The sequence below is a fragment of the Lycium ferocissimum genome, chromosome 5 (genome assembly GCF_029784015.1).
Source record: "Lycium ferocissimum isolate CSIRO_LF1 chromosome 5, AGI_CSIRO_Lferr_CH_V1, whole genome shotgun sequence".
NCBI classification, from domain to species: Eukaryota; Viridiplantae; Streptophyta; class Magnoliopsida; order Solanales; family Solanaceae; genus Lycium; species Lycium ferocissimum.
In genome coordinates, this window is record NC_081346.1 from 11,778,289 (window position 1) to 11,801,192 (window position 22,904).

Sequence of the window (22,904 nt, forward strand, 5' to 3'; positions counted from 1 at the left end):
GCTAACATGAATGCGAGCTAGCCCGACACACGGATATTAGCCGAATGATTACATGATTACTATACATGGAGTTTGGAAGAGAATGTAGGCACGAATGACATGAGTCTTGGAAAATAGGCACGAACATTACATGATTATCCGGGCTTGAAGAGCATGAAATGGGACATAAATACATGAAAACTATCTGGCATGAATACATGAGTGCTAAACTGTCATGAGATACGAATGCGTGTAAACATGGATATCATAACATGAGATCTGAATATCAGAAACATGATTGTTACAACAGGGGATTTGTATGATGAGCGGAGATGAGATCTGAACACTTAGAGGCTTGATCATAGATGTTCGTATATCACCATCACGATTGACATATAAGATATGAGTACGACTTAGGCTTTGAATGTGAGCACAACTCGATGCGAATGAGACAGATTTGAGTCATATAATAGGAACATTATCCTACCTACATATTCATAAAGGTCTAGCATAGGCATGACATAAATACGTCGAATTTGAGTAGAATACTCCTGAGATAAGCCCCATAGGGTGAAGGAAGGGAACTCTTGTTTGCTCTGAAACATAGATAGGAATACCTTGGCATACCTTGCTTATTATCGTGCGCGGATCATAAAGGATTGAGAGCGAGGAATCATTCGTTCGAATCATACGAGGCACTTTGTCTTAGAACATAAACGTGGCATACGTACATCAAACGGAAGGACATAACATGGAACATTCATGGTAATAGGATTAATATGGCATGAAACATGAATACGTGAGTAGTAGGACATGGGACATGGCTACATGAGAAACATGGAATTTACATGGGTACCTGCATACCATAGCGTATGGACTTGAGTTTATGAGTATTGGAGTATGACTAAGACATAAGTGTGACTTGCAGATGAGCACGATTTTGTAGGCTTCACTTTGAGTCGGAGACATAGGCATGGATAAAACATTACCTTTAGGATTTAGATATACCGAAAGAATGGGACATGTTTCAACATAGCTTACTCTTATCATCGTGAGTAAACGCCCTTTTTTTTGTTTTTGTTTTTTTTTTTATATAAATAAGGTTCATGAAAGAATGGATTATAGGCATGAATACTTCGTTCTTCGAGCATCTAAGACATAGGTAGATAGTCACCTTGAACATAACGAGACATAGATATTTAGCGAAAGGAGAAAGGGATCATGTCATAATGATTGTAAAACAGGACATAAGCATGTGTTACATAGAATCGTGGATAGGACATCCATCATGACTTACTCTCATTATTGCCTACCAACATCATTTTATACTATTTCTTTAGGTGGATGCTCGAATAAGTCTATCGTGGACATGAGTACGTGAAAACATAGGTAGTATACCATTGGAGTCGAAATAAGTCATTTACCTAAGGCATTTTCCTCTTGTCCAAGGAATAGGTGTGCATTCCATAGGATTCTTAGTCTTTAAACTATTATGTTACCTTCCCTTCGATCCTTATCAACGTCAACATCATAATAAGAAATCACTTAGGAGCTAGAACGTGATCATGGGTATAAAGCAAGATAAATACGTGAGACATGAATGCGGTCTTTAACCTTGGACATGAGTACAACCTGATGTGAGAAACATGAAAGAACATTCCCTTGCATAGCTTACTATCGTATGAAGTCTTAATTCTTGTATCTTAAATATGGAGTGTAAAGCTTTAACAAGGGCATAAGAGAGGTATGCTAGGCATGTGTAGAGTACGTTTGGGCATTGGTACTACATAGTGCATGAATTATTCTGGAATTGGAACCGTTATACCCTTAAAATTCGCTATTCGATCTAACTTTATCTCATAACATAATTACCTAGTACTTGATCTCAACGACGTGACAAAAATCACATTCTACGCACCTTATCTTGGCTACATGAAACTGTGATCCTCTGACATAATCTCCTTAACACCTATCAACTTACGAAACACATAATCCATATTGGCAACTTATCACACGATCTCCCCCTTAGTTCAAAAGCTGACGTTTAAAGCCTGTGGATCCCTTGAGTTAGCAATAAGTGGTCATCTAGTGGTTTCGCTAATTTCCTCCAACATACTGACAACTCATTTCTTCGACTTACTTCAAACAAGTATTACTTACTACGAAAACTGAATTACTTAAATGAACGGGTTTCTAATGTACATAACTAGCATACTAGCTTTGTCAGTCTTGGGGAAAACTCTTTTCTGATAACTCTTAAAGGCTCTTCTTCTGTAGCTTTCTCTCTTCTTTGCTTAGATGGTTTTCTTCTTTCACAATTTCTATACCTCAAATTTAACTTAAACCCTTTGGGTTCTAATACGCCTTTGGTGTATTCAGACAGTTATCCACTTAGTAGTGCTAAATCGTACTTCTACTAACTCTGCTGAAAATTTCTAATTCACTGTATCCATTCAAACTTACTCACTATGCTTCTGTTAACCACTTGCTAGCATCATATTCTCTAATTCTTCTCTGAGTACTAAAGTGAAGCATACGATTATTTCTAACTTTTCCTCCTTGTCCGACTATAATTCGGGGTTGTATACTATCTTTCGAACTATAGACATGGATCACACTTAGGAAAATTTCATCTGTCTCAAACAAGGAATTGGAACAACTAACCCCAAACTCCCTATACATTTTAAAAATTATATGATACTATTGTAACAACTAGCCCCAAACTCCCTATACACTTTCAAAATTATATCATACTATACACATCAGGGATAAATACTTAATCACATGACCTAAGAGGGAATTGTCATATCTTTTATCTCATAGTAATATCTGCTTCTTGTGGTAACTTACTAACGTCATACTCTCCAGGTCTGATCTGAATAAGCTTAAATAATTTAAAACTAACCCTAAAAAAATTCAATATCGTCTGCTTGTGGTTTTCTTATCGCATCAGTTCCTTCCTAGTCATATGCATAGATCATATGGCAAAAATATATATATCCTTGAAAAAGTCGGGACTTTCTAGTATTACGGTGGTTGGCTCTTAGGCTATTTCCTACTCAAAACTACCGTGGACAATTTATGCTGCTTTGCGTTAACTTCATAACACGCTACCTCGTGGGGTCTTAAATATGAACCATCACCCTTATACTATAGCTCCATAGTCAAAGAGTCCAAATAAACTTACTCTAGGGTATATATAACCTACGTGTGCTACCATACCAAAATTTGTCTTTCAAATGGTACTAACACCTGATAAACACACCATGCACTATTTAGCAAGTCTTGGGTCTCGAATTTCTTTCTTGCCGCTTACACATTTGATACGTTGAATTCGATGGAAAAAGAATGTTACTTACACTCTAAGCTTCATACGAATTAGAATAATTCCAGATGACTCTATCTAAAAGCAACACATTGATAATGATTAGATTTACATCTTCCTCATCCATTGAGACGTGGCGTATTCAGCAGAACGGGAAACAACACACGAGTCCGAGTGATTTCTGAGAACATAGCTCTATTGCACGATCTAGAGTTAAAAGAAGTGAGACAATCCTAAATGTCTTGGTGGTCAATTGTTTATATGTGTGGGCCCCACACATATATAAAAGTGACCTCACTGGACACGGTTTCATAGACTCTCTAAGACACTTGAACCTAGGGCTCTGATACCAAGCTTTGTCACGTCCCGAACCATGGCCTGGGCGTAACACGGCACTCGGGCCTTGCTTGCATGTGTCCGAGCGAACCTCATGGCTTGCTTGTCAACATGGGCATCAAAACGATATAATCTATATGATGCAATTTAAATGAATCATGAAAATGTAATTTGCGGAATAAAGTCTTGAAATTATCTCATAGCATGAAAATTCATGAAAACGTAATAGTCTGCAAACATGAAAGCATAACTGACTCTGTGAGCTAATATCTGTCTATGAAACCTCTAAAACATGTCTGAATACTAACTACCAGGACATGGCCCTGGACTACCATAAACTGAATACTAATGCAGACTCCATGTTGAACCCCGAGAGGAGTGGGGCTCACTAATAAGCTGATAACTGAGGTGATCCTACTGCGCAGGCGTATGCTCCTGAAAATCGGTATCTGCACCGCGAAGTGCAGGCCCCGGGCAAAAGGGACGTTAGTACATGGTGAATAGTACTAGTATGTAAAACCTGCTGAAATGAAGAACATGGCACAACATAGGTATAGGACATGAACTGAAACTGAATGTAACTTAAACATGAGCATAAAACGTGGGTAAAGTCTAAAAACAGTAAATCAATGGAAATACATGTATATAAAACTGCTTGTAACGTGGGGAATGCTATAGTATATCCGACAACATGATCTGGTACTTGCGTCCTACTAGCAGAACACTCACACCTTGCTAGGGATATGAGATTTAAGTAATAATAAGCATGTAAGGATCCAAACTGCATAATGAAGGTATTGCCTCCTTGCTGACAACCCTTATCCTACGGTGGCTACGTAGTTTCAGGCTATCTGAGCCTTCTCGGTTAACTAAGCAAATCCCAAAAACATGAACATGATATAGTTGGCTAAGAAGCCCATGATTTTCGTGAAATAACTTGTAAATAACTTGTAATCATGATTTCACGAAATAACTTGTAACATGGTTTCATGAAATATCTTGTAATAGGGTTTCATGAGATAACTTGTCGTAGTCTTGCAAACATGTTCTTGATTCATGAGTAATAACAATAGTTCATAATTATATATATAATTGACTTGAAAACATCTTTGTAACTTTAACTACTGCATAAAATCATAAAAGTTAATATAAACATAATGAGAATACATGAGGAAGAATTCATGATTCATGGATTAAGCTAGGGTTCCTAATAACCGTAATGGAAGATTAGGAATACAATAACGAATATAGATACAAAATGCATGTACACAAATACATAAATACGGGCTACCAATATGTTGGGTTTAATGCCCTAGGAGTTGAACTTCATGGATATCAAGAAACGGAGCATGGGGAAGAACGTAGAGATTCCCACATGTGGATGGAAGTTCTACATACCTTAATTGATCCAAAATCTTGGATTAAAGACTTGAATTTTGGAGAAGATTTCCTAAGTCTTTATTTCTTGAACCTTGAGATTGGTTTTCTTGAAAACCCTAGTTTAGGAACAATGATTTCTAGCTTAGATTATTAGAATATATGTTAGAATTGAGTTGGAAGGGTTTGGATTGACTTACCTTGATGTTTTGTATTGTTGCTAGGGCATGGAATTGTGAATAATGAAATAGAAGAACTCGAGGCTTGGATTTATACAAAAGTAAGGCGGAGGTTATATGGACATATTATACGGTCCGTATAAAGTTATACGGTCCGTATAATATGACCATATTTATCATGGCTTTGTAGGAATGTCAATTTGGAGCGTCTGAAGCATGGACGAGTTATACGGTCCGTATAAAATTATGGGCGATATAACGAGTTCGTATAACATGATCGATGAACGGTACGCCTATAATCCTTTAGTAAAATGGCCATAACGTTTTATACAGATGTCCCCTTGACCCCCGTAATATATCGTTGAAAAGGTATTTCAAAAGACTCTGACTTTCAAGAAGGACGTTTTTCTGAAATTCCACAAAGCGGTAAAAAACGGAGCCATGCTTACGGTTCCTAGACTTAGACAAATTTAGAAGGCCTTAAGAACTTCACTTTTTGGTTTGACTTCAAAGCAGTATTTTTATCACTGTGTTCGTCCCAAATAGATTCGTATAGCTAAAATATCACCTTTATACTAGATTCATACATTCATACCTAATTCGGATTTACGGGATGTTACATTCAGCCCATAGGGCTTTAGGTAAACTTTTAGCATAAAGCCAACTCTTACATATCTATGTTAGGTGTCGAATCTTCCTTTTAACCACTCCATTTTGTTGTGGCGTATCAACACGGGTGACTTTTCTTTTAATTCCATGCTGACGACTAAAGGAGAGAAATTCATCAGAAGTGTACTCATCTCAATTATCCGTTCGCAACCGCCTTATCCTCGAACCTAGCTCGCCTTCAATTGTTTCTTTGAATTACATAAACTTGTTGAAGACTTCTGACTTGTGCTTCACAAAATAAACCCACATGAATCTAGTAAAATCGTCAATGAAATTAGCGTATAAGGTAGAGAACAAAAGAAAGTGCTTCGGCCCCGTCAAATTCCGTGAACTGGTTCTCAGCGGAGACCTTCACCCTTGACGGATCTGTCAAATAGAAGTCGATGTGACTTTCCGTATTGACATCCTTCACAAACATCTCCTCCACCAAAATGGTTTAATTGGGCAATCCTTTTACTAGATTCGAGTAGTAGCATGGCTTTCAATTATCCATGCTAAGATGTCCAAGCCTAGCATGTAATATATGTGTATTATCGTTGCTACTCATCTTCTCAACATATGAATTAGCAGCTGATAAAACATAGAAATCGTTAACCCTCTTACCGATATGAATGATATCTAATTTGAGTTCCTTGATATTTCGGAGGAACTTCATGTCATGTGGGCCGAAAAGTAGATAACATCCCGCATCTACTGCATTTGCAATTGAAAATAATTTTTTCTTCATACCTTAGAACATGAAAGACACTGTTGAGAGTAATAGGGTCTTCTTGCTTCTCGTTGATGAAAACAGTGCATTCCTTTTCCACACCTTGGACTGAATTATCAGTTGTCACAATGACATCATGTCCATTGTATTAGCGAAAGGTGGAAAATTTGGATCGATCTCCAGTGAGATGCTGCCCACATCCTGAATCAACGATCCAGTCTCTTTCAAAATTGACAGAAGCCATAGCATCTACTGCTCGAATCTCGGCGATGAAGCACCTTCCCCAGTCTTCTTCTTCTTCTTCAACAACTTTCTTAGTTTGAGCCATATTGCTCTCTTTTGCTCGGCAATATCTTTTTTTTTTTGTGCCCTATTTTGTCGCACCGATAGCATTTGAGAGTCTTCTTATAGTTATTAGTAGACTCTCCCTCCTTCTCTGGCGAACTTGAACTACTTTGAAATCGAAAGTGTGGCCTATCTCTGACTGTTTTCCCTTTGAAGCTCCTCTTGTCGGCTACAAGGGCATTTCCTTCCCCTTCTTTAATAGACACACTAGCCATTTGTTTGGCTAGTAGCTTCTGTGATGATAATAAATTCTCAAACTCCTTCAAGGACGGATGTTGAGCCCATCCTTCAATTGATGTAACAAAATGAATATATTCTGACTTCAAACCACGAATGATAATTCTTCTCATTTGTGCTTCAGAGATAGCCTCGTCGGGGTTCAATAAAGAGATCTGTGAACATAAATTCTTAATCTTCAAAAAAATACTCGGCAATAGATAGATTACCTTGAGTGGTGTTAGCCAATTCATTCTCCAAAATTTGTAGCCGAGCTTCATCATTCTTGTTGAACAAGCGATCAAGGGTCCTTCATATTTCATGAGCTGATTTACACCTTATATATGATCAAATAAATTGTGGGAGATGGACCTCTTTAGGACAAATTCCGCTTTCTCATTAATCTGCTTCCAATTCTTGTTTACGCTGCTATTTTTCGGTCTGTCGGCGGGAGGACTTGTGTTACTCCTATTAACAACATCCCACAAATCCTCGCCCACAAGGTATCACTCCATACATGTCTTCCATACCTTATAATTGGACTGGTTCAACAACTCTATCCCCAATCCACTAACACGATCGCTTAAATCAATTCAGAAAACCAGTTGAATCTACCACTAGCCCGATCTTGAAATAAAAATTCAGAAGCCAACGTATGGTTATGGTTCTGATACCATGTAGAGAATTAGCAGAAGAAAAATTAAACTGGGGAGACCTTCTGCTAGCCCAAGATTGTTAACTAAAATCATAAGATTCAATTAAAAAGAGGAAGATATGAGAAGGAGAACTTGGTTATGGATGAAGACTTTCTTGAATTGGCTATGAATTAGATTTGTATTGGGTTGATTACAAATGTACAAGACTACCCCTATTTATAGTTGTATATGGATGGTTCTAGATATCTTCTAGATACATCTATAAGAAAAATCTAGTAAGTTTTATCTCCTAACACTGCTCTAGAATATCTGGATATTTCTATCCACTCCTACAAATATTTAAGTGTCTAGAATTTCTAGACATTTTCTAAGTACAACAACTATCAAGGATATTACAACATAACTTTCTGGAAACTCTTCTAGATATTTATGATATTTATTCTTCCAAAAAAAATAACTTTAATTTTTAACGCTTTACACTCCTTTCTTTCCAACCGACATATGTTGCTACCATTATTACTGAACTAGACGGTCTATGCCAGTGCTGCGCACGGACCCAACACTTTAGATTATAGTGTATCTATGTGTATGTAGTTATGTTTGGATATTGTTTTTGTGTGTGTGTGTGTGTGTGTGTGTGTATACACTATGTTCAAAACACGATTAATATAACATTGTAGTTTGTGCTTCGTATCTAAAACTTTATTATATTAGTGTTTGCTACGAATACAAAATCGGCAAATTTATTAATATTTTTTAAAAGAGAAGACTTATTTAAAAGGAAACTATTTTCCTCTTTTTGAGATAAAATAATAGCAATATTTAAGCATTAGTTGATACTTTTAATTTTAATTCGATTAATTTAAAGGTGTAAAATACTTATTATTTTTTATCAAATTTTGATTTGGATAATTCTAGTTCAAATTATTAAATTAATTTTACATGTTTAAAACGAAACAAAATAGAAATTGATTTTCTATTTAAACGAAGAAATACTATTTTTTTAATTTTTGATAAATATTCTCGGTTTAGCTCATTTTACTTGTCATGTTGTCTTTTGCATGATTTTTTAAGTAAATGTCTATTAGAATTATAATTTGACTAATTTACCTTGTTCATTATTTGATCTCCATTTGGTATATTTTTTTTACGACATTAATCTCTTTTCACATTTATTAGAGAGTAGAATAAAAATAAAAAAAGTAATTAAATTCTATCTTATTTTAAAATATAAATATTTTAAGTATATTTATTTTAGTAAACATAACAAATAAATGACGGCGGAATAAGAATACGACGATTTAATATCTAGATTAGATCTCAAGCTAATATAAAAAAAAAAAAAAAAATTGTATGGTTTGACTACATAACATTTTGAAGAAAAGCAATGTCATTTGCTCCTACTAATGAATTGATACGTACGCGATAACGAATCCATCATTATTGACTTAATGAGATACTTTGAAAATTACATGAATATTGTTTGATTTTTTAATTTGGGGTGCACTTTTTTTTTGGACATTATTAGTTTGCACTATTTTTATGCATATATATATATACACACACACTATGTTCAAAACACGATTAATATAACATTGTAGTTTGTGCTCCGTATCTAAAACTTTATTATATTAGTGTTTGCTACGAATACAAAGTCGTGACTTTTTTTTTTTTTGACATTATTTGTTTTTTTAATATGGAGTTCACTTTTTTTATTTTTGATATTCGTTGATTTTGTTAATATGGGCCCACTTTTTTTTTTAAGTGAGTTTAGAGATGGTGAGAGTTTCACTTTTTTTTTCTTCTTTTTTATTTTTTTATTTTTTATATTGCTTGGTGTTGTTTAGTATAGCGCCCACCCTTTATGGGGTGCACTTTTTTTTTTTCGACATTATTAGTTTTACTATTTTTTATTTTTATATATATATATATATATATATATATATATATACTATGCTCAAAACACGATTAATATAACGTTGTAGTTTCTCGTATCTAAAAACTTTATTATATTAGTATTTGCTACGAATACAAAGCCCGCACTTTTTCTTTTGGCCATTATTTATTTTTTTAATATAGGATTCACTTTTTTTATATTGCTTGGTGGTGTTTAGTATGGCCCACCACTTTTTTTTTTTAAAGGGGCTACGGACGACGAATGGGGTCCACTTTTTTTTCTTCTTTTTATTTTTTTATTTTTTATATCGTTTTGGTGTTGTTTAAGATGTGCCCATCCTTTTGTAAGGCGCACTTTTTTTCGACATTATTGGATTATTATTTTTTATGCATATATATATATATATATATATATATACTATACCAAAACACGCATTAATATAATATCGTATTTTACGTTTCAGATCTAAAACTTTATTATATTAATGTTTACAAATACAAAGTCCGCACTTTTCTTTTTGACATTATTTATTTTGTTAATATGGGGTTAACTTTTTATTTTTTTTATATTACTTGAATTTGTTAATATGAGGTCCACTTTTTTTTTATCGGTTGGTGTTTAGATGGGGCCCACCCCCTTTTTTTTATATATTGCTTGATTTTGTTAATATGGGGTCCACTTTTTTTTTTTATTGGTTGGTTATGTTTCGTATGGGGCCCACCCTTTTTTATTTTTTATTTTTATGGGGCTACGGACGACGAAGCATGGGTGCAAACCCATGCTTCTATATAGTTTAAATTTATGCATATAATAATATATATATATATATATATATATATATATATATATTCAAAACACGATTAATATAACATTATAGTTTGTACTCCGTATCTAAAACTTTATTATATTAGTGTTTGCTACGAATACAAAGTTTACACTTTTTTTTTTTTACATTGTTTGTTTTTTTTAATATGGGATTCACTTATATATATTCAAAACACGATTAATATAATATTGTAGTTTGTGCTTCGTATCTAAAACTTTATTATATTAGTGTTTGCTACGAATACAAAGTTTACACTTTTTTTTTTATATTGTTTGTTTTTTTAATATGGGATTCACTTTTTTTTTTTATATTGCTTGATTTTGTTAATACGGGATCCACTTTTTTTTTCCGTGAGTTTGGAGATGGTGGGTTCCACTTTTTTTACTATTTTTTTTTAATATTGGTTGGTGTTTTTTTTTTTTTTAATATTGGTTGGTGTTAATATGGGGATCACACTTTTTTTTTTTTTAATGCCTAACGGACGATCAAAACACGATTAATATAACATTGTAGTTTGTGCTCCGTATCTAAAACTTTATTATATTAGTGTTTGATAAGAATACAAAGTTTACACTTTTTTTTTTTTACATTGTTTGTTTTTTTAATATGGGATTCACTTATTTTATTTTTGATATTGCTTGATTTTGTTAAAATGGGGTCCACTTTTTTTTCCGTGAGTTTAGAGAAGGTGAGTTTCACTTTTTTTTCTTCTTTTTATTTTTTTATTTTTTATATTGCTTGGTGTTGTTTAGTATGGGGTGTGCTTTTTTTTTTTTTGACATTATTAGTTTGACTATTTTTATGCATATATATATATATATATATATATATATATATATATATATATATATATATATATACACACACACACTATGCTCAAAACACGATTAATATAACATTGTAGTTTGCGCTTCGTATCTAAAACTTCATTATATTAGTATTTGCTACGAATACAAAGTCTGCACTTTTTCTTTTTGGATATTATTTATTTTTTTAATATGGGATTCACTTTTTATATTCTTGCTTAGTTAGTGTTTATTACCACTTTTTTTTTTAAGGGGCTACGACGATGAACGGGTCCACTTTTTTTCCGAGTTTAGAGATGGTGGGTTTCACTTTTTTTTTCTTCTTTTTATTTTTTTTATTTTTTATATTGCTTGGTGTTGTTTAGTATGGGGCCCATCCTTTATAGGGTGCACTTTTTTTTTTGGGCATCATTAGTTTGCAATATTTTTTTGCATATAATATATATATATATATATATATATATATATATATATATATATATATATATATATATATACGCTCAAAACACGATTAATATAACATCAGTAGTTTACGTTCGTATTTAAAACTTTATTATATTAATATTTCTTACGAATACAAAGTTCGCACTTTTTCTTTTTTTGACATTATTTGTTTTGTTAATATGGGGTTAACTTTTTATTTTTTTTATATCGTTTTCGATTTTGTTAATATAAAGCGTCCACTTTTTTTTTTTTTTATCGTGGTGTTTAGTATGGGGCCTACCCCTTTTTTTATATATATTGTTTGATTTTATTAATATGACCCACTTTTTTTTTTATTGATTAGGTTGTGTTTCGTATGGGGCCCAATTTTTTTTTTTATTTTTTATTAAGACGGACGAAGCATGGGTGCAAACCCATGCTTCTATATAGTTTAAATTTATGCATATAATATGTATATATATATATATATTCAAAACACGATTAATATAACATTGTAGTTTGTGCTCCGTATCTAAAACTTTATTATATTAATGTTTGCTACGAATACAAAGTTTACACTTTTTTTTTTACATTATTTATTTTTTTAATAGGGGATTCACTTATATATATTCAAAACACGATTAATATAACATCAGTAGTTTGTCTTCGTATCTAAAACTTTATTATATTAGTGTTTCTACTTAATACAAAGTTTACACTTTTTTTTTTACATTGTTTATTTTTTTAATATGGGATTCACTTTTTTTTTTATATTGCTTGATTTTGTTAATACGGGATTCACTTTTTTTTTTCGTGATTTTGGAGATGGTAGGTTCCACTTTTTTTTTTTAATATTGGTTGGTGGTTTTTTTTTTTTTAATTTTGGTTGGTGTTTTTTTTTTTAAAATATTGGTTGGTGTTAATATGGGGACCACACTTTTTTTTTTTTAATGCCTAACGGACGACGAAGCATGGGTTCAATATAGTAGCAAAGTATAATGACCCATCGTCGACTGCGACCGACTGTCCCTAAACTGCTTCCCTAGAAGATTTCAACAAGGCTTATGTAAAGACGCCATTATGAACCATCCTTATAAGGTATCCATAGTATTTTACATTTTTTCCTATATTTTTTAATTATAGGTTACTTCTTTCAGCAATCCCCTTCTACTTTGAGCACAGATTGGTGTATTAAGTTATTTTAGATCCATAGCTAAATTTTCATAAATGTGTTCTGTTTCTGAATTAGTTAAACTTCTTACTGACCCCTCTCTCAATCATGTATCTATTAATCTACTTGCTCAGGCTAGTAAATTCTTAAGTGCAAGGAATTAGCCTGCTCTGTTCAACCCACAAGGTTATTTTGACATTGCCAAAATATGCACCTAGGTTGAATTCATCTTGGGTTAAGTTTGACTTATTGATTTCAGATTTTCTATAGGTTTAGTGACATATATAGATTTTTCTTTTTCCGATTTTGTTCTTTGTGGGTATTGATTCAATAAATATGCATTAAATAGGATTTTGGCAAGTTGATTAGCATCGGAGATTACTAACTAGTCAGTCTCTATGGATGATAGGCGATTCATCACGTTTGCATAAATTTGATTTCACACTGCATTCGGATTCATTTATGTGTTTTGTGAACTTTCGGATTCATTATATCACTGTTTTATTATCTTTATGTTTGGCCACTATTTCCTTTGTCAGGTTATGTTCCTTTTTAAAGGAAAGGGTTTCTATTTTCTGTTTTTTTTCCTTTGGTTCATTCTCTGTTTCTTGATGTTTGTGTAATTTCCATTATAAAAAATATGTATTTGATGCTAATTACTTGAATGATCAAATTAATGTTGTTAGTTATTAAGTTCTTTAGTTTTTCTTCAGTATTCTTTCTGTATTTGAAGAAGCTTCCATTTTTTCTATTTGTAAAATTATTTTTGTGAATTCTGAGACTTTGTGGAGGGAGCAAGCCTCAGGTTATAGAGTTGTGGATTTGTTTATATCCTCTGAAATTGGGAGATATAGGTGCTAGCCCCTTTCTTTTGCTTGTAATAATCATATGCTGACTCAAGGTGTTGTTTTGAAAACTCAATAATTGTGAAGCCTTGAAGAAGTGTAGGTTGAGACTTATATTGAATTTTCAAGTTGTTTTAGGTTGATTTAGATTATCTTTGTCCATTGTCCTTTTTTTTTTTTTGGCATGCTCTTTTCTGAAAGAATTAGTGGCAAAAATCTCATTTTTCCTTGAACTCTTATTTTTTGGCAAGTTTGATGATAAAGCATTTGTACTTTACAGATCTAGATGATACTCTATATATATTGAAGAAGATGAGAATGATTTTGTTTTCTATGCCATTCAGAAAGAGAGGTTTATGGACAATTTTCCAACATGGAACATGTCCAAGAAACATCTAGATATCACCGAGCTCAAATTCTTTCAGCTAGGGAAAGGGAAGAAGAGAGAGAGGAAAATATAGATGTTCCGCCAGGTACATACTACAAAACCTAAATATAATCAATTCATCTTCTTTGACTAAGTATTTTTGGATATTTAAGAATTTTTTATTGGTTGTACGTTTCAGACGAAGTTTCACAAATGCTAAGTAGTGGAATTGATAGAAAAGTGTCAACTGGGACTGAAATTCCTGATTTGGATCAAGCATATAGGGATCAATGTCATGAAGCACTCACTTCATATATACATGAAGAATTTCCACACAAGTTCTGGTCATTTCCATGAAGTTGAATTTCATGGTATGTTCAGCTTCCTTACCTTACATTGTAAAATCAAATTTTCTTTCTCTCTTCGCAGCTAGGATTCTGTTATTTCTTTATTCCTGATTATTTCTTTTCAAGAAGAAAACGAGGAGTAACCCTTTACCCTAAGGTTTTATTGTCACAAAATTACTATTTTTTCTTTGTGTGTGTGTCACATTAGGTCCTAAAGAAGATTAAGTAACAGAAGTAGAATTGAAAACATTATTGGTAGATTTGGTCCAAGGTCAATTTGCGATGTTAATTGTGATATTCTCTTTGGTAGACGTAACTTCTATACATAGCCACAGCAAGCAATGCCTGCACCGGTCAATCCTACGAGTCCCTTTTCCAAAGAACCTCACTTGATTTTTTGCCAAAATTTCAGCTTGATTTCAATGTGTGCATATTTGAAAGTAAGTCCATAACTTCATGTTTTCTCTTGGACAACCTAATGTGATTATAATACCTTTACCGTTTGTAATCACTTTTGGTCTTTTGCTAGCTTTCGGTTTTAACTTTCTCAACTTTCGAGAGTTCAGCTGACTCAAATTTAAAAGAAAGGTTTAAACCATAAATCTATATATATGAATATAAAACTGGGAATAGAAAAGGTGATGTGGCATCTTCCTATGTCCAGAAATTGCATCTATCTCTTTTCTCCTTTTTTGGGCAATTTTCACTTTTCCCTTTTTTTTTTTTTTTTTTTTTTTTTTTGCTTGCCTATTTCTTTCATTTATTATTTATGTGTGTTGCATAGGAAAAAATCAACACTCACTTTTATTTTTACCACCAACAGCCGCTTCCTTATTTCCCTTCTCTTCTTCTTTCTCTCGCTGACCACCGATTATGGTGTCTATTGATGGAAACAAAGCGCCTCCATCTCTTCTCCTTATTTCTTCTTCTGTCTTTGATTCGTATTTCCCTCAAGTTTTCCTCCCTCTAAAGTGATTGACAGATTGCTCTTTTGCTTGTCATCGACCACTTGATGATTATTCGACCCATTTTATGCATTTTAAAGTGCTGATTTTTTGTTAATCAAACCATATTATATTTTCCATTTTATCACTCCAAGGACTCTATTACCAATGTACTACTGATATCAAGAGTTACAAGTACAATATTCTTGCCTGTGATTATGTACTTTATTTTTTCCTGTGGATTTTGTGTGTTTGTTAATTTTCTCTTACCTTTTTCCTTTGTCAGGAGATCCAAAAGGGATTCCTTTGAGTCACCTGTCTTCCATCTATGAAATTCTTTTGATAAGATCATGATAATTGGACAAATTAGGAGACTACAAGTTTGATATTATTTTTCTTTTGCTCTTTCATCTAATAGGTATTCTTGTGAAATACTTCTCATGAGAAGTGTTGTTTTTGTAGTCCATGATATATAGTAAATGGTTAAGTTCAAGTAATTGAATTCCTATGACATATCGAGTAAAAAATTATATATCATGTAGTTTACCTTTTCATATTCATTTGTCTATCACATGGGGACATGGAGATGCTACACTCAACATTCATTGTTGTTTCTCAAATTATATTCTTTAGGCACTTCCGTATTGGAGCTCTAGAGACGGAAATTTTAATCATAAGGAAAGCAAGATTGTAAAAGCCGTAGATCCTCATAGAAGACATGTTAGAATACCCGGAGTTAAAAAAAAAAATAGACACGTTACAAAATGCTCACCCTCAAAGAACTTATAATTGAATTTCATGACCAATATGATAGCTGCTTGGCGGATCAACTTTATGATAAAACTATTGATTTGTTAGTGCAATGGGGTTGTGGTTCACATGCTTCACAGTCTAGCAGATATTGCTCTATTGAGTGATGAATTTGAGAATTGCACAAAGAAGAATACCCATATAGTAGCTCTGAAATAGAAATAGAAGCAAAGCATGAGAAGAGAAGATTGAAATGCCTATTGAAAAAGAGGAGAATGTTGAATTGCCACATGACGATTGATCATTTCACAGGGCGATGTGTTTATGACAATGTCTCACCCAATTTACAATGGACCTGAATGTGAATTTCTCACATAACATGTTACTTTCTTCTGAACAATCACTTTTTGTTTTTAAATTTTAGGCTTAAACCAAAGTTGCCACTTGAAAAATTGAGGAACAAGAGACTCATGTTTGTGGGAGACTCGCTTGGAAGAATCAAATATGAATCCTTGATTTGTTTGGTTCAATCAGTACTGTGTACTCCATATTCTATAGCGTAAAGAGGAAGGAATTAGCACTAGATTACAAGTGTATTTTATGTGTTCCTTTACCCTTAATTTGGAAGAATCAGGAACATACTTCATTTATAGAGATAGTCAATTGGTTATGGCTTATGGATGAGAAAATGGTATTAGACTAGCTTATCATGCTTCTGTTCAATGGCCAACGGGTACACTTATTGTGGATATGCACTTATTTTGCCTTATACAAAAAAAAAAAAATTCCATACTGTAATTATTTCTTGGTGAAATGTAGAATTTGCCTTGTCCCTCCAAAAAAATTATGTCATATAATGCTGTAATTATTTCTTGGTGAATTGTAGGAAACAGACTGCCATTCTTCTTAACACTCATAAACCACATTAAACCCCATCTTGGCACCAGGCTGCATCTACTCAGTTAAATCAAAACTAAACTCAGAGAAGTTGGAATTAGGAATATGTGATAATGGCAAATCTCCTTAGTTATGTTCGAAAATAGTGGTCTAATTATTGAACTTTTCGCAAGAAATGACCTTAAAGTTATTCAAATATAGGGAATGATCATAGGTAAGCTTAATGAGGTTCGTGCGGATAAATTATCTAGTAGTCATAAATTTGTAGGCCTGGCTGCCATAAATTTGTTTATCTATGAAGGTTGAAAAGAAACTAATCCAAATTCAACAGATTTCTTTTTCTTTTGAAGGAAAAAAGTTACCGGGCAAGTTACACAAGTATGGAAACTTGTAAATTGATAATAGTAAGAGTAATTGAACGAAAAAGACGTTATCAAGGACAATGAATCGCAAGAACAACCAAAGGATATTTCTTATGCACAGCCAGGCCAGTCGATTCCACGATATCCAGATCCTTCGTATTTGGTCTATCAGGCAATGCAAAGTTAAAGTTCAACACCAAATTTGCTAATGCAAGTTCATTAACAGCGAGGGCGAATTGGGATCCTGGGCATCCCCTTCGCCCTGAACCAAATGGAATAAGCTCAAAATTAAATCCTTTGACATCAATGTTTGTGCCGAAGAACCTCTCAGGCTGAAACTCTTCAGGATTTTCCCACAACGAGGGGTCTCTTCCAAGTGCCCAAACATTAAAATAAACTTGTGTATTTGCTGCCACATTATATCCCATCACTTTGATATCTTGACTTGATTCGCGGGGGATTAATGGGATTGGAGGATGTAGTCGTAGGCTCTCTTTGATCACTGCTTTCAGATACGGCATTTTTGGTACATCATCCTCTGTTATACAAGAGTTTCCTTGGGCTATTTCTCTTGCCTCATTTTGCAATTTCTCCAAGGTTTTGGGATTTCTTAACAGTTCTGTCATTGACCGTTCAAGAAGAGCAAATGTCGTGTCACTTCCACCTACAAACATATCCTATTGTTGAAAGGAGTGGCAAATTAACAGACATTGGATGAAGTTATGAAAATAGACTAAGAAGGAACTGAACATCATACTCCCTCTGTTTCAATTCAAGTGTTTAAGTTTGACCAGACACAAAATTTAACAAAATAAAGAGAACTTTTGAATCTTGTAATCTTAAGCTAAAGATATGTATAATGTACCAGAATACACTTTGAATCTTGTGTTATTTAAAATGTTAAGTAGAATATCGGATTAGAGAGTCATCAAATATAGAAAGAAACGTTCTTTTTTAAAAATAAAAGTAAGATATTTAGATTGAAACGGTGGAGATCTAAAAAGCATGTTTAGGTACAGAAAATAGATTGTAGATTTGTTGCAAAATAGGATAAGACATACCAAGATGAGAGCCTTGACCGTGTCAGTATGATTGGATAAGTCAGCATTGTCTTGTCTATGAAATTCTTCAAGTAAAATATCCACAAAATCTGCAATCTCAGCTTCACCGCCTTTGCGTTCGTTTATGTGCTGTTCAACCATACCTTGCAGGAATTCATCAAATTCGTTAGCCACTAATTCTACTCTTTTATTCAATCCATTGAAACGATTCACCCATCGGAGCCATGGAATGTAACTCCCCACGTTGAATGCGCCTAATAACCCAACGGCCTCCTTCAGCAGAAACTTAAATCTCTTCCCGATTTCGCCATCAGAATACTTCTTACCTAAAGCTATCCTACAGAACACATCACTTGTCAATGACCTCAAAATATCGCTCAAATTGAACTCTGAAGGCAGTGAAACAGAGCTTAAATCTCTAATCTTCTTAATCATTAACAACGTCTCTTCTTCTCGTACTGTACCAAATGATTGGACTCTAGTGTTACTCAAAAGTTGATGCACACAAACGCCTCTCACTTGCCTCCAATACTCACCATATTTACTGAACGCCATATCTTTTGAACCGTAAAGTAGTTTGTCATGGAAGGTTGTTTTAGGCCTGTTTGCGAAAACCAAGTCATGATTTTTCAGTATTTCTTGAGCTACATTGGCTGAGGTAACAACAAGTGCTGGAATTGTGCCTAGTTGAAGCTGTATGAAGTGACCGTATTTTTTGGACAGCATTTGGAGGGAGCGGTGTGGGTAAAGGCCAAGTTGATGAAGATTTCCAATAATCGGAAGCTTCCATGGAGAAGGAGGCAACGTTTTCTTGGTGTGAGAGAACCATTTAAGGATGATCGCGATAAACAGAATTGAGGATATAGCAGCAAGAAATGAGGGAGAATGGCAGAACATTTTGGTACTTTTGTCAATAGACAACTTTTTGCTGTTAAGGTGTTGTTTAGCTCTACGATTCAGATGATGCGCGCTTCAAGCAAATACTACCAATTGAATTATTGATCTCAGATCGCAGTGCAGACCCAATTTGCACTAAATTTCTGAGCCATGACCCATGCTTAAAAATACTTCCTCCGTCCAATAATAAATGTCACCTTAGTAAAAAAAACATGCATATCAAAAAGTCAATAATGAAGTTTATCAAATTATCCCTATATAATAAAAATAAATTACCTTTTGATTAGAGCATGCACAAAAAGTAAACATTTTGACATTAAGAATCTAACAATACCAAGTTATTATGTGGCTTTTTCAATCATCATTTAGATGTTACTTTATTATCTAAGGACAGAATTGAAAAAAATTAGTCAATTTATGTCTTGATTTCCTAAGACGATACTTATTATGGAACGGAGGGAGTAATATACTAATTGTAAATTTGTTAGAATTTTCTTTCAATTTGACAGCACTCAAGTACCAAGGAGAGATACAGACAGGGAGAGAAGTCGTTGGACGGTGGGAGGTTGGACCAAGATATCTTGAAAAGATAGTAAATCTGGAAGAGGCCAACTAGCGAAATAGATAAGCTAAAAACTGTTAAGAATTTATTTTTGAGGTGATTCAAAATTTAAACACACTTTTGAAAAAATATAATATATTATGAAGAGGTGTTACCCATTCTTTAAAGGATACATCTATTCATTGTGAAAAAGTGTCATCCAATCTTAAGAGTGGCATCGTTTCTTTGAAAATGTGTGTTAGTTGTTTTCTACATCTTATAAATAATAGGTATGCTGTAGATTTTCAGTACTAAGAAAATATTCTCGGCTTAGAAAAAATTCCTGCATCATAAAATTCTGCATTCGTGCCTCTTCCTTTCTACTAAAGCAGTCGAGAGATTAAAAGAGTTGTTCCAAAACTTTTATTTGAGTGCACATTAGAAGATTTCTGAGTGGTCCATTGTGTCTTGGGAGTAGAACGTCACTTTACTTTTGCACCGGGATAGCGACGAAAATCTACTCCGAAGATAGCGCCATCCATAGCATGCCTTGAATCAGATTTTTAAATTTCAACTCTGTCTTTTTTTTTTTTTTTTTTTTTTTTTTTTTTTTTGATCTTCTTAATGTGGTCATCTCCAATATTTTTCCAACAAAAACAAGGTCTCATGTCTTTCAATTGTAGATACTGATACATTCTTATTAAAAATGTTGGTACATTGAACTGATGGATAAACCAAAATTAGGAAGCATATTTAACAACAAAAGAAGATGAACATTATTTGCCTAGCGTATGGTTGGGAGGCATCCCACCTTGGAGTAGTATCATGCTTAAATCCCAACATGAAATGCAACTTCCTAATTCACTACCACAGCATAATAAATCAAATAATGCGTGGTGTTGCAACGACAAGTAAGGGGAATTTTCGTCTGACTGTAATTCCAAGGGCTTCATCCACATCCAAATCTTCAGCTTTTGCTCCATTTGGTAACGAAAATTCAAAATGAAACAACATTCTTGCTAATGCCAGCTCATTCACAATCTTAGCGAATGTAATTCCGGGACAACCTCTTCTGCCGGCACCAAAAGGGATTAACCCAAAATGCAACCCTTTGTAATCGACAGAACTATCCAAAAATCTTTCTGGTTGGAACTCCTCTGGATTTTCCCATATGGCTGGATCTCTCGATATAGCCCATGGACAAACAAAGACTTGAGTTCCGGTAGCTACGTCGTAGTCCAACACTTTGGTGTCCTTTATTGCTTCCCGAGGAAGCAATGGCACCGGAGAATGAAGTCGGAGACTCTCTTTGATCACTGCTTTTAAATAAGGCATGTGTTCCAAGTCATCCTCTCTTACATCTGACTTCCCTTGAGTTACCAGCCTCACCTCGTCTCTTAATTTTCGTAATGTCTTTGGATTTCTCATCAGCTCATTCATTGTCCATTCTAAAAGAGTGGACGTTGTATCAGTTCCTGCAGAAAACATATCCATGATAATAGCTTTAATTGAATCCATCTCAACCTTAAAACCCGACTTGTTTTCATTCTGAACTTGGAGCAATATATCCACAAAATCCGCCCCTTCATCGCCATCCTCTGTTTTCTTTTTCTTGTGTTCCTCAATCACACCTTCCAAGAATGCACTAAACTCTGCAGCTACTTTGTCCACTTTGGCATTTAAACCGTTGAACCTATTCACCCACGCAAGCCACGGCATGTAATCTCCAATATTAAAAACTCCCAACAATTCCACAAACTCTAGCAACAATGTCTTGAACTTTTTCCCTTCTTCCCCATCACAATACTTCCTTCCTAACGCCACCCTGCAAAGCACATCATTCGTCATGCTCACAAACAGCTCCGTTAAATCAACAACTTGTGAATTATCAATTGAGTCCCCAATCTTTTGGAGAAGAAGAGAAGTTTCTTCGTCCCTGATTTTACTAAACGATTGGACTCTTTTGTTGTTCAAAAGCTGATGCATACAAACACTTCTAGCGTTCCTCCAGTACTCTCCATATGGGGTAAAGGCCACGTCCTTCGGGCCGAAGAAAAGCTTGCTGGGGATGCTAGACTTGGGCTTATTAGCAAAGCTCCTATCTTGGGTTTTCATGATCTCGGAAGCTGCTTCGGCTGAGGAAGCGATGAGCACAGGTGTGCTGCCAAACTGAAGCATCATCATTGGGCCATGTTGGTTCGTTAGTTTTTGGAGAGAGCGATGTGGTTGTAAGCCCAGTTGGTGAAAGTTTCCGATGAATGGAAGCTTTGGTGGAGATGGAGGAAGATTTTTCTTTGATTTTTTGGATGAAAGCTGGAAAAGTGATATTAGAACAAATGACAAGAAAATTAAGAAAGGAAAAAGTGCAAATATGGATAGCATTTTCTTTTCGACTGTAATTCGTTTTATCCTTTAATTTCTAGAAATAGAAGAGATATTTGGTTAAATTTGCATGACTAAGAACTGGGGAGTTGTTCTGCTTTTATAGATGTTGATTGGGAGGGGGGATATTTGTGTAAGCATATGCATTGAGCCGTCAAAGGACAACAAAAGTGACTAGTTTCAAAAAGTCAAGCGAGAGGTAGCGTATTTGAAGAAAATTACAGATTAAATAAGAATCATATTACTCCCATCCTTTCGTAATAATTAGCACTTACTCATTTATACACCCCTTAAGAAAATACTAACTTCTAGATAAAAATAAATAATTTGATTAAGCTACCCTAATTAAATAGAAATTGAAATTTGATCATATAACACTTACTAGGGGCAAATATGAAAAAATAAAGTTAATTCTTTCTTGATTTGCTAAGTGGACTCTTTTTTTTATCCAAGAAAAAAAGACTAAGTGAACTTTTTTTTTATCCGGAAGGAGTAGTTTTTAGCTTTTTCAATTTTTTTTCAAATAAATGATATTTTAGGATTCAAAAAGACTTTGGACAGATTCTTTCAAGATTGCCCTTATTTAAATAGTCAAGA

General features: G+C 34.0%; 2 protein-coding genes across 2 annotated transcripts; both read right to left on the reverse strand.

Annotated features, from left to right (window-relative positions):
• Window positions 1–17,371: 17,371 nt before the first annotated feature.
• Window positions 17,372–19,569, reverse strand: LOC132058201 (cytochrome P450 736A117-like). The gene is made up of 2 exons (XM_059450751.1): window positions 18,488–19,569; window positions 17,372–18,103 (listed from the first exon to the last, which is right to left on the reverse strand). Exons 1-2 carry the CDS (start codon window positions 19,382–19,384, stop codon window positions 17,498–17,500), a joined length of 1,503 nt encoding a protein of 500 aa, XP_059306734.1. The 5' UTR covers window positions 19,385–19,569; the 3' UTR covers window positions 17,372–17,497.
• Window positions 19,570–20,594: 1,025 nt separating this feature from the next.
• On the reverse strand, window positions 20,595–22,389 carry LOC132056017 ((+)-menthofuran synthase-like). Its single transcript, XM_059448058.1, has one exon. It carries the CDS (start codon window positions 22,305–22,307, stop codon window positions 20,808–20,810), a length of 1,500 nt encoding a protein of 499 aa, XP_059304041.1. The 5' UTR covers window positions 22,308–22,389; the 3' UTR covers window positions 20,595–20,807.
• Between the last annotated feature and the right edge of the window lie 515 nt (window positions 22,390–22,904).